This window comes from Gossypium arboreum, chromosome 5 (genome assembly GCF_025698485.1).
Source record: "Gossypium arboreum isolate Shixiya-1 chromosome 5, ASM2569848v2, whole genome shotgun sequence".
NCBI classification, from domain to species: domain Eukaryota; kingdom Viridiplantae; phylum Streptophyta; class Magnoliopsida; order Malvales; family Malvaceae; genus Gossypium; species Gossypium arboreum.
The window spans coordinates 2,402,387-2,415,121 of NC_069074.1; the positions used below are offsets into that span (position 1 = coordinate 2,402,387).

At 32.1% G+C, this 12,735-nt stretch overlaps 2 protein-coding genes across 3 annotated transcripts; one reads left to right on the plus strand and one right to left on the minus strand.

Annotated features, from left to right (window-relative positions):
* Window positions 1–42: 42 nt before the first annotated feature.
* Window positions 43–1,371, minus strand: LOC108467020 (NDR1/HIN1-like protein 13). The gene has a single exon (XM_017767471.2). The coding sequence runs from the start codon at window positions 1,169–1,171 to the stop codon at window positions 347–349; it is 825 nt and encodes a 274-aa protein (XP_017622960.1). The 5' UTR covers window positions 1,172–1,371; the 3' UTR covers window positions 43–346.
* Window positions 1,372–5,221: 3,850 nt separating this feature from the next.
* LOC108470255 (zinc transporter 4, chloroplastic) lies at window positions 5,222–7,800 on the plus strand. Of its 2 annotated transcripts, none has more exons than XM_017771548.2 (4): window positions 5,222–5,627; window positions 5,720–5,777; window positions 6,119–6,858; window positions 6,950–7,800. In XM_017771548.2, exons 1-4 carry the CDS (start codon window positions 5,613–5,615, stop codon window positions 7,403–7,405), a joined length of 1,269 nt encoding a protein of 422 aa, XP_017627037.1. In that variant the 5' UTR covers window positions 5,222–5,612; the 3' UTR covers window positions 7,406–7,800. The 2 variants fall into 2 exon arrangements, with proteins under 2 accessions (XP_017627037.1, XP_052885040.1); XM_053029080.1 differs by having other exon boundaries at window positions 5,228–5,266.
* Window positions 7,801–12,735: the final 4,935 nt, after the last annotated feature.

The following is a 12,735-nucleotide window of genomic DNA, read 5'->3' on the forward strand; positions in this document are numbered from 1 at the left end:
TAAGATAACAGTAATGGTGGAAATGAAATTAAATTTCCATAATTATTGATAGTAATTCTTTCAAGGTATTATAATGCATTCATGAAATAAATAAAATTGAAAAAACACCAGAGCAGCAAAGCTATATAAAAATCTTTAAACAAAACTAGTTTCACCATCTTCATCTCTCTTTCCTAAATCTAATGACCCTCCATTGATTCTTTGATTTGTCTCATAATTTCCTTTTACAAACCCAAAAATAGAAGTTATTTAAAAAAAATCAAAAGCATTGAAAAAAAGTAAAAAATGAAAAAAAAAATACATGTAAATAAAAATAATTGGGATTTGAGACTTTGTGAATGAGTTCTTAAAAAGTCCATCTCCAGATCTTGATTCGGAGATCAACCTTACACTTGGCTCCAGAAACATTAGCCAGCGATGGCGACTTACCTTTTGGAAGGACCCCTTTAACCCCATCACACGAAACCCTGATCCCAACTTTCTTGCTCTTCAATCCACCCATTTTCACTGTCACTTTAGTATCCATCTGAACTTTCAACAAGATCCCATTCTTCTTCTTCAGATCCGGTCTCAAATTGTTGACCGTCTCTGCATCTAGATCAATTGATGTTGTTACCACCACCCCTTTGAAAGTTGTCTCGTTTTTGCTGTTACTCACGAAAGCGGGTAATGTCCCGTTGCCTATAAAAACATCACTGTTGCTCGACACGCATGAAACGACGAAAGGGTCGTAAGAGAAGGAAAGGTGGGAGTTGGGATTTTTGGAGGAAATAGTTAAGTTGAAAAGGGATGACAGATGAGAGGAAGAGGAATCGGAGGTGGTTGTTAAGTTCAAGCGGTGGATACGGAGGGAAGCAAGGGTATACGAAGGTCGATTAGGGCGGTAAAGGACGTAAAACACGGAACCAGCTATGGCTACCAAAAGAGCAAGGATGAGAATTATAAGGATAGTCCAGAAACAGCAGCAGCAACAATAGTTCCGCCGGGGACGGTGGCGACGGTGATAGGGTTGTGGACGGTAAGGCGGACGAGAAGTTGGATTATAAAGGTGGGATTTTGTCGTGCCACCGTTGGCTGTTGTACCATTCGTATTCACTGGAGCTCCGCCGTTGACAGCAGGCGGAAACGCCGTAGTGGCTGGCTTGGCGGAAGGGAAGACTTTCTCCGACATTATGAAGAACGCAGTATGGAAAGCCTTTGGAAGAGAGACAAGGAAAGATTAGATTTGTAAAAAGAGGAGAGAAAGTGAATTTGAGGAGAAGAATCGAAGAGAAAAGAAAGATACTCTCCACCCAAAGTGGATGTTTCCACTTCAGCAGATTTAGATTTACAACCCAAACATATAACCATACGAATACCAATATATTTAAATTTATATAAATATATAATTTAATTCCAATATAAAATTATTAGATCCAGACATCTTACACGTTGATTATGTTTGTTAACTAATTTACAGTAGCTATGTCCAGATAAATTTTAGTAATGAAATTATTATTATGGAAGAAATGATTAATTAAGGAATATTGCTTGGACCACTTAAATCTGGATTTGATTCCTTTGATTTCGTCTTGTTAATTGCGTCTGTTAAGGCAAGAATCAAATGTTGACAAAATGAACTTTTTGGATTAACTGTGAAAAGATGAACAGTAAATAATTTTTAAACCCTGTAAAAAGTTTTTTGGTAAAGTAATTTTTTTTAAAAAATGAAATAAATAAATTGGGAGAATGTCCTCCAAAAGCCACCGACAATGACGAGTTTGTTGAAAATAAAAAGTTAAAAAATTAATTAGTTGTTAATTAATTTAAAATTCGAGTAATTGCTCCATTAATTGGAGGGTCGTCAATAATTCCCTAATTGATTTTATAAAATTTAAGAAAGGATTGGGCTGACGCAATTATGGTTATGATATGAAAATTTATAAATCAATTAGGTTTTGATTATGAAAATTAGGATGATTGCATTGATGAAATGATGAAATTTGTACTTTCCTTGAGGAAAGATATTGGATTACATCTGTCAACACATTGGATCCTTTATCAAATATAATAATATTTCCATTCTTTAATTTTAGTTTCACTCCTATGAGTCATGTTTGGTTTGGTTTGGACTAAATTTTAATAAAATTTTAGGTTTAATTGATAAGTTTGGGTTCGATTCAGCTTGAAAATATGCTTAATTTTTTTTCAAGTTTAACCTGAATAAAAAAATGCTAAAATCTGTACTCGGTCCAATATATTAATTTTAAAATTTTATTTTATATAAAAATTGAAAAATATATAATAAACTAAATATTTTGAAAAATATTAAAATTTAAAAAATTTAAAAATAAGTATACTTAAATAATATTAAGATAAGTGTAACTTAACAAACAAATACTTTTAAAATAGTAGCAAAATTAACAATAGAATAAATGTTATACAATATTCAACCATTACCAACAAAATAATAGTAACATAATAGTGAAATAGTAACAAAATAATCATAAAAAGTGAGAAAACAATAGCAAAACAATGCAAATTCAGTTAGGCCAGAGAACCTCACCCGAGGCCCGATCCATTTTCTAAGTGGATCTTATTTTTTTTGCCCAATTTCATTTTCTGGCCCTATATATTTTTTTCCAAACTTTCTTATTTTCAAGTGGACCATCTGTCCATACTGATGGACAACTTTAGACTCTGCCTATATTATTATTTAAGTAATAATATTATATTTAAAATTAATCTTAAAGGGCAAATTTTACTTTTGGAGACAAACAAATCAAAATTAATCTTCTTGATTAAGTAATTTTTGAACGGATCTAAAAACATAAAAATAATTATTAAAAGAACAAAAATTAGGGGTATATTTATATAAATTTAATTATGATTAGTTCATACTTGCTACTTGAAATAGTTAAATATGCTTTGGTGTGGGTCATGTTTTTATTGACTTGAATGAATGGAGTAAACTTTGAGTTGGACACAAATGAGATTTTATCATACTGATAATTATTTGTTTATGCGGGGAAGGAGCCAATAGGCAATAAGAAAATCCAACTCATCTTTTGTGCTTGACTTTTCTTTCTCCTCTTTCTAAATTTGAGGCATTAATATTGTTGGTTTTCCAGATTTTGAAAGTATATATTCGGTAAGTGTACATATATTTAGTTTTAGTTTAAATTTTTTGTATATGAGTTTTTATTACGTCTGTGTATTATTTATGATTATACATTCCTAAGTTATAATTTTAGCTTTTAATTTATGTTAAATAATATTTTCAATTAAAATTTATGACTAAAGAAAAAATTATTAGGTGATTTTATTTAGTTTAGAAATCTAATTTAATTTGACTTCAATTTTAATTAGAATTTCAAATTTATTGAAAATCAAAACTTCTAAATTAAATGATAAAAAATAATTTCGAATTCAAGTAATATTTTAATTTTATGTTTTTTTTTTTGAATTTGATAAATCAAAACATTAGATTATGAGTTGTGACTGAAATAATAAGTGCAAAATTATGATTTATAATTAATTTATGAACATGTAGAAAATTTAATAAAAAGCAGAATGTCAAAATTCAAATAAGTTATATTTGGAAGTAGAAGTTAGTCATGCTAATAATGTGCCTTTTAGGCACATGCATATGAAGCATGGGCATGTGAGTAATTAGTAAAACAAGGTAATGGGCATGAGCATGACGACTCGATAAATTTGTCCGAATCAACAACCGGTTTGCATGTGAAAAAACATAAGTATGTTTGTCATCTAAACAGGCTTCTCATCTTATACATGCATGTGACACGAAATTCTCTATTCCCATTATCATCACTTTTTTTCCAAACAAAATCAATCATGACCACATCTATTACTAAGTGATGTCAATACAATACTTTTTTTTTTTTTTAACACGAAATTTGAACCTTCAATTCATTTGTAATTGTATTTCTAAAGGAAATAAAGATGGGATTCTTTTTATGTCACATTTAGTCAATCAAATTAATAATTGATAATAGTTGGTTTTAATTGATTTAATATTTAATATTTAAACGTTGATTGAGTTTTAGTTTAATTAATATGGGTATTGTTGTCAATGTTAAATTCAAATATGTTAAAGTACATTATCTTCTTATTTATGAGTTAGAGAGAGGCTATGATTTATTCTAGTTATTGTGTCAAAATTTTAATATTTAAATTATTTTAAATATATTTATATTTTATTATCATTTATTGTTGTGTATTTCAAACATTTGAGATTAATAAGTTTTTAAATATATAAATTATTTAAAAATTATTATATTATTATATTAAATACTAGAGTTATATGGTATTATAATTTTGTTTACCAATTTTGTATATTAAATAAAAATATTACAAACATATAGGTTTAAAGGTGTAAAAGCCTTCAAAATTAAAAAAAAAAAAGGCAATTAAACCTTTTTTTTGCATTCAATTAAACATTCAAAATGCATTAGAAAGACCTTCGAACTTTGTCAAAAAAAAGCAATTAAGCCTCTATATTTTTTACTCAATTGAATAATTGAACTACCAAAATGCATCAAAAAGACTTTTTGGCCATTAACTTTAATAGTTGACAGTTAAAGTTAACTGGCCCTAATTTTTTTTAAATTAAAGCCACCATGTGACATAATCATGGCACGACATGTCTCAAAAAATGATAAAAATAAAATTAATAAAAGTTATAAAAATTATTAAATTTTAATAAAATAATATAAAAATATTTAAATTTTATTAAAAATTAGAAAATCTTTTATAAAAATCGTAAAAAATTACAAAATATATAGAAATATAGAAATAAATTATAAAATTTTATAAAGTCGAAAGAAAATTATAAAAAATGTAAAGAAATATAAAATTTGTAAAAAAATTATAAAATTATCATACTAGAAAAATTGTGAGTCGTTAACATTAACTAGAAAAGTTTGAGAGCCTTTTTATATAGTTTGAGTTTTGACAGTTCAATTACTAAATTGAGTATAAAAAAAAAGAAGTAAAGAGTTAAAACTTTTTTTTGAAAAAAATTGAACCAACTTTTACACATTTAAATAAAAAATATTAAATTTGAAGAATAACCCAATGTATTAACAATCATACCATTTAGTGGGTTATTTTTTCCTTATTCGGAACGGTTGGGCCGCCCTTTATGAAAATGAAACTTAAAACAGGAAAGGATCAAAGTTTGTCATACAATTAAAAAAAACTGATAAAATGGAAGAACGTAAACATAAATGTCGACATAGTGGAAGTGACATGTTATCATAAGGTGGTAACTGGTAACCCTGCAGGCCATCTGTTTTTATGACCCTTAAGTTTTCGTCAAACGATGTCGACACTCTCTCCTTTAATCCCCCTGTCATTTCTCTTTCTTCCCTACTATGTTTTCAGATTCTCATGCATGCCTATGTTGCTCCACATCATATATATACTTCCATATTTTTTCGTTTGATTGCCCGAGAGACTTTTCACAGTCTTTATTTGTATACATTTACAATCCAAACGATCTTCATTCGTTTTCTTTACTTTGATTCCTCACTTGCAATTGCGTTTGCGTGCATTTTTATTGAGCGAAACACCCTTTATTATTATTATTATCAAGATTTGCTCTTCCCATGTTCTTCATTGAGGTTAACTTGTTTTTTTTTTTTTAATTCTCTCTTTGTTTTTCTTTTTATTCCTGATCTTATCGGGTTTTCAATTTTTGTTTTGTTTTTTTCAGGATATCTGGCCGCTCTGCTGCACTGATTCCTTCGGATCAAAGGCTAGGTTTTTCTCAGGTAATTTTGAATACCCTTTTCTGGGATTTTTGACTGCTGGGAATTGGGAAGCTTTTGCTAATGAAATTAAAAAAAAAAGGCGATATCTTTGATTTTTTTTATTTTTATATTTGGATTTCGTAATTCTACCTAATTGGACTAGGAAGGTGTCTACTTTCATCAATATTCAAGAATTGGATGGTAACTAAATCAATTTTAATGTTGATTGATTAAAAAAATTCAAATGTTGAAATGAAAAAGATACTAATACTATTCAAAGGGGATGAAGACACATTTATTCAATTAATTTCTTTTAAGTATGTACGTATATGAATACTATTTAATTGGAAAAGGAAAAACAGAGTCCCTTTCGCAGACAATAACAGATTCAATGAGCAACGTAAGCTGCCAGTCGTCGGAGCAAGAGATTTGTCGTGACGAGTCAGCTGCTTTGAAGTTAAAACCCATAGCTATAGCCTCAATCCTCGTCGCTGGGGTAGCCGGCATTGCTATTCCACTCATTGGCAAACACCGTATGTTCCTCCGCACAGATGGAAGCCTTTTTGTTGCCACCAAGGCCTTTGCGGCCGGCGTAATTCTAGCCACTGGCTTCGTCCACATGCTTGCCGATGGTAACGAAGCTCTCACGAATCCTTGCTTGCCCGAACACCCTTGGTCAAAGTTCCCATTTTCAGGCTTCTTTGCTATGATTGCTTCTTTGCTTACTTTGCTTGTGGATTTTGTGGGGACTCAGTATTATGAGAGGAAACAAGGTTTGGGTAGGGGAAATACAGGAGAGTCAGGCCGAGTCGAGTCAGTAGAGTCGGATTCAGAGTTCGGGACTGTACCGGTACTGGAAGGAAGGGACTTGCATGCGAAGGTTTTTGGGGCAGAAGAAGGTGGAGGCATGCACATTGTTGGGATGCATGCACATGCTGCACACCATAGGCATAGTCATCCCCATGGGCAAGATGGCTGTGATTGGTTGCTGAGGAGTCGTGGACATGAAGAGGGTCATCAACAGGGGCATAGTCATGGACATGGGCATGACTTTGGAGTTGAGGATGGTGATAATGGACGGAGGCACGTTGTGGTTTCCCAGGTAATTTGTTTATGCCTTGGTTAAATTGTTGCAGCACACTCTTTTTAAGAGATGTTTTAATGAAGTGAAATTTGTTTTTGGATTATTGCAGATATTGGAGCTTGGGATTGTATCACACTCAGTTATCATCGGGCTATCACTAGGGGTATCCCAGAGTCCATGCACAGTAAGGCCTCTAATTGCAGCATTATCATTTCATCAATTCTTTGAAGGATTTGCACTTGGAGGGTGCATCTCCCAAGCTCAATTCAAGACTCTGTCTGCAGCAATCATGGCATGTTTTTTTGCCATAACAACCCCGGTTGGAATTGTCATTGGAACTGCCATTGCTTCGTCCTACAACCCTTACAGCCCGGCAGGTTTGCTTACGGAAGGCATCTTGGACTCTTTGTCCGCTGGAATTCTAGTTTATATGGCTTTAGTAGATCTAATTGCTGCTGATTTTCTGAGTAAGACGATGAGTTGCAATTTCAGACTTCAACTATTATCTTACTTGATGCTTTTCCTCGGAGCTGGTTTGATGTCTTCCCTTGCAATCTGGGCCTAATTTTTAGATTAGATTAGACTTATTCATCACTTCAATTTGAGCTATTATAGTTGTTTTTTAAATTTCTTCAAGAAAAAGGGAAATGATAGATGGATAATATATAAATTGACACAGGCTCCTCACTATTTTCACCTGTTGTAAAAGATTCAAGTGCAGATTTATAAATATTGGAATCAACACCCAAAGTGAAGGGTATTGTTGGCTCAATGATTAGCTGATGTGCTGTTCAAAGAGATCGGTTGTAGATAAAACAAGTGTCTATGTAATCTGTCTTCAAATTGCTTTACAGGTAAGGCTAGCGAGCTTGGTTGTAATAACGAATCTTTCCCTTCTCCCCAATCCCTGCATTTGCAACCTTTATAGAAAAAGAAAAAGAGAAACACCTTTGTTGCTAATTCTGCATGAGCAAGACATGACCAAAAGAACATAAAGGTACTCAAGTACTTTAATGAAGGAACCGAATAGTAATGGTCTTTCTTCTTGTTTAAGGTTGATTTCATTGGTGCATCAAATCAAGTTATATCCAAAATGTCTGATTGTATAAAAGACAAAGCCCCAATCAAATCGAACACAGGAAATGATTCCTGGATTGATGTTTGATTGTGATAAATGGTTAGAATACGGAGGTCTTTCTTTCCGACGATACTACACAAGCTAGAAGAAGAACATCACATGTAACAAAGCATGTCAGGCCCTAAAATTGGTGTATTTGCAATCCAGCTAGCAACTTTCAAGACATGGATTATGGACCTCTCAAAGCCCAACTTATGATAGATAATATCTCTTTTAGCCATGGTGCTTTTAGGCCTGCAAGGTAGGTTTGCTTCTTAAACAACCTCAGAGCTGTTTCTTGAAAAGGCTAAATAGTATAAACACAATGTCCATACATATAAGATATTTGATAGCAATAGAATCTTATATGTTTTAATAAAAAAATTAATAGTATATTGTCATATTAGTTGAACCAGTATCCAAAATGTAGTTATTGGGAAATCGTTGTACTTTGCTTGTTAATTGATGTACTATTAAAGATTAAATTAGATAAATTAATTGCTCCTACCACTTTCATTGTACTCCAACTACATATACCTGCCTAATTAATTAATGATTATGATGTAAAGAATGGATTAGTTTGATCTAATTATTATTAATTCTACAAAGCAGAGATTCATATAAAATCCAAAAAGAAGGGCAATCTCGTGAACTTCAAATTTATTATTAAAGTATTAAAGTTGTGTTCCTCGACGCATTCCCTATTCCCTTGTCCTTTTAGTTTCCTTCAAATATATTCTTCGTAAAATCTAATCTTTCTTTTTCTTCTATATTGACAAATATTTTTTGTCTCTATTTTCGTCACCTCTTTCATCCTCTGTTTGCCACGTCATCTCTCTTGCACCTACCATCCTACGTGGCATCCAACCCCCCCCCCCCCCTTTCTATTATTTATAAGGATTATTACGAGTTTCTCTAGTCTCTTCCCAACTCTGAACTCAACATATAATTAAGAAATTCAATTAATGATGACGCTAGGAGGAGGTAAAGAAGACTTGAAGTCGCTGGAGATTGAACTTCCCGGCAACGTCGCGGGGAAGTTGAACGTCTTGTTGACGGACTCCGACGACGGAAGCGAGTTCTCCTATGAGGGTTCTGTCGAAGAAGAGAAACTGGAGGAGATAATGCAAGAGCTTTACAAAGAGATAGCATCAACATCACCGCCACCTTCTGTAACTTTTCCGTCGCTGTCATCGTCTTCTTCTTCTTCTTCTTCACTGACGTTCTCTCCCATAAGCGACGTTAAGATCAGTGAGAGCTGTGGGGCATCAATGTCTGATTCATCGTCCACGGTGATGGCCGGCATTGCATTCGTGGGACCCACCGGTAAGTTCCCCGACGTAAAAGAAGGGTCACCGGAGAAGGAATTATGGATAAAGGGTATGGAGAGGTGTGATGAAGAAGAAGGGGAGGTTGGCGATGATCCATGGCTAGCAAGAGTTCTAGGATGGGGTCCATTGGAACTGGAAGAATGGACTTGAAGTGGAAAAAAGCCAAAGATTGGAGATGATGATCTGTTGAGTCTCACCTCATCTCATCCCATCCATGGTGATTACCTTCCGTAGTGCAGTGAAAGGATAGTGTCGTTTCTTTTAAACCTGAATGTACTTCTCTCTCATGGTAGTTTTGGTATCTCTTTGTTTTGCAGACTAGTCCAGAATCATCATGAACTAAACCACTCACACCTTTTCTTTTGGCATCTTTCCTTTTGTCTTTTTGGGGTTCAAGTTTATCTCAATTCAGTCCCAAGTAAATGTTAAATCCAAAAGATAAATGCTTGTTTTGGGTGCTTTTAAGTTATTGAGTTTTGATTTAATCCCATAATGCGTTCCACCACAGATAAATCATGTGATAATTATTCCTTCCAGAAACAAAAAACACTTGAAACCACTTATTGCATCCACATCGGCTGAAAATCATGCATCATCACTTTTTCTATTTATAATTTCATTCATGTATTTTGACCGTCGACTATATTGCATGATATTCATGTAATAGTGGGGGAACGAAAAATATGCTTGCAATGGCAGCAACTAAATTAAAGAAATAATGTGTACGAAGTTGGGGATGTGGTAATTGGAATTATTATTGCTGGACCAACGCCCCCAAGAATAAATATATATGTATACGGTTGAAATTAAGTAGCTACCCCAATGCGTGGTCCTTTGATCATTTGCTAGGCCCATATAATATATCCAACTAATTTCTACCTAAGGAGATGTAACCACGTCACCCTCATTACTGAAACACTTAACTACTTAATGTCTAGATGGAACCCTCAACTCTTGCCCCTTTAATTTTTGGCTTCTTAATATATACTATATTGCATGTCCGGATTTGTCAATTATTGCTGTATGAAGGCCTATCTCATGCTTTCTTCTAGACGATGGACTTTGCTGGCTAGCTACTAGAGGCAACTTACTATCCATAAGTGGTGAATTTAGTCAGTGCTTTTATATATATATATATATATATATATATATTTGAAATTTGAAATTTCAATCATAATATAAATGGTAGTTATTAAAATTGTTAATATAATTCATACTTTTTAAAATTTTACGCGTTAAATATATCATATGTGTAATGTTATGTTAATTTATTATTTTATATAATACTCACAAAAATACTTCGTTATTCTAATTAATAGATTTAATGGCTACTATTTGAATTATGACTGGAATTTTAAATTTTAAAAATATAGTGTTAAAATTGATTAAATATATAACAAAATTTGACCTAAATAGATTTAACTGGTACCATCTAAATGAGAATTAAAATTTTAAAATTTTAAAAAATATAAAAACCAAAATTAACTAAATATATAGGGATTAATTCTAGACTAATAGCAAAAATATTCTACCTATAATCTTTTCCTTCTTCTATTATAAACTAGAAAGTCCATCCATCTAGTTTGAGAGATTCAGATCAAAATTGCGTAGAAATTTGGATTAGTTCAACTTAATCTAAAATTTAAACCTCAGACCATTAATTAATTTATTTAAAATATTAATGCATTTGTTGTGAGATGTTTATGATCTTTTCAGAATATTCTACTTATGGTAAAACTTCACTCATTATTTGCCTAATGAATGTCCATTCTACTTATGTTAAAAGTTGTATTAAAAATCTACCCATCAAACGACAAGCTGCTCTATAAACGGAAGGACCAGATCATTCTAACATAAAATCAGAAGTGACTTAATTTCAAAAAATAAAAAAGAGAGGGGAAATATTTAAGTTAAAATTAATCACCAACCAACAACCATAAAAGTTATCCATTAATTCATAAATCAAAATATTTTTCATTTTATTATTTTAAATAACCTTTTCCTTGTCTTCCTCACCCAAAAAAAAAAAAAGAAAGTGAAACCATGACAAGCCAACCAACAATAATCATTGAAATGTGATGCACTTACATGTTTACAAACGAAAGATGGCTGCAAGCTGCTTAGATTTGTAGACTTTGGTCCACCCAATGGTCAGGCCTTGGTTGTAACTAGGTTCAGGACCATGATCCAAATTTCCAACTACAATTTGGTTCAGTGGTTCGTAGGTTTAGGCTTCTATTATAAGAAACTCCTTCCCCTTAGCCCTTTCAAGTTCCGACCTTTGTAATCAGTGGTCACACCACGGGTTCAAACAACTTTGCTTGGCTTAGCTGTTATTCCAACTAGACTTTCCAAAGCTCCATTTACTTGTTAAACTTAAATATTTGTATTAAATTTTGGACTTTGGAGAGCATTAAATATTTGCTTGGTTATTATTATTCTGAATTTGAATGCGTAAAGCACGTTTGAATCGAAAAGTACGTATTTATTACATTTTCAGAGTTTACAATGTAATTGCAGAATTTATGGTTAAGCATACTACAAGAAGCTTCACAAGTATTCAGGTGAACCTTCTTTAAACTGTACATGTTATGGGTTTTTAATTTCATATTTATTATTATAATTGCTTAATGCTGTTTTATTTTTCTTTTTTAAAAAACACACACATTTTTCTCCAATTTACTTGAAACAAATTATGAATAGAATTAAGTTACCTATCAAAAAATTTATTAAGTTCTTAATAGAGGTTTGGGAAAATAAATCAAATTGGGCTTCAATTCTAACGAGGGTTGAGATTCGACTCACTTTATAAGGTAAAAACCTAATTTCAAAATAAAAATAATAAATTAAAAGGTTTTTTTTAATATACATGTATGTGTATAGTATATTTCCATAAATTTCGTCAAGGAGGTAGCATTCAAGTTGCCAACAAAAACTTCAATCACTTATTTCATTGGACTATTGGCATTCTATATAAGGACTCGTATAAATCATCATAAAAAAAAAAAAAAGAGTATATAATTAATCTAAAATTTATCTAATTCCAGACAATTTTCATGCATACAACATAGGAGTGATTCACAGCAGTCTACGTAGCATGCCTTATCATCATTAAAAATTTATATATGAAGGTTAATCTGAGTCAGTGATCCCCAAATACACATATATGTTAAGATCATTCAAGTTTTGTCTGGTCACTGAAAACATTATTGTAAAGGATCTATGTTGAAATGACTTGACCTGAAACCTTGTCATCAAATGGTGTAAGGCTGTTAGGACTTGGCGATATATATTTCAGTACCTTGTTTATCAAACATATCTTCAACTCGAGACAATAATATCTTTTGTCTTTTCTTTTCCAAATGTACGTTTATAAATGATCGGCCTCTATTTTTTCGACGTTATTCATCTCTTATACTAAATTATGTGAAAGATAAGGTTCCATTA

What these genes read in the sequence shown, in the direction of transcription:
- LOC108470255 (XM_017771548.2), top strand. An exon ending in AAAGGCTAGGTTTTTCTCAG is followed by an intron (nt 5,778 to 6,118) that starts GTAATTTTGAAT and finishes AAGGAAAAACAG; the next exon opens with AGTCCCTTTCGCAGACAATA. An exon ending in GGCACGTTGTGGTTTCCCAG is followed by an intron (nt 6,859 to 6,949) that starts GTAATTTGTTTA and finishes GGATTATTGCAG; the next exon opens with ATATTGGAGCTTGGGATTGT.
- LOC108467020 (XM_017767471.2), bottom strand. Translation starts at nt 1,171, where the DNA reads ATGTCGGAGAAAGTCTTCCCTTCCGCCAAGCCAGCCACTACGGCGTTT.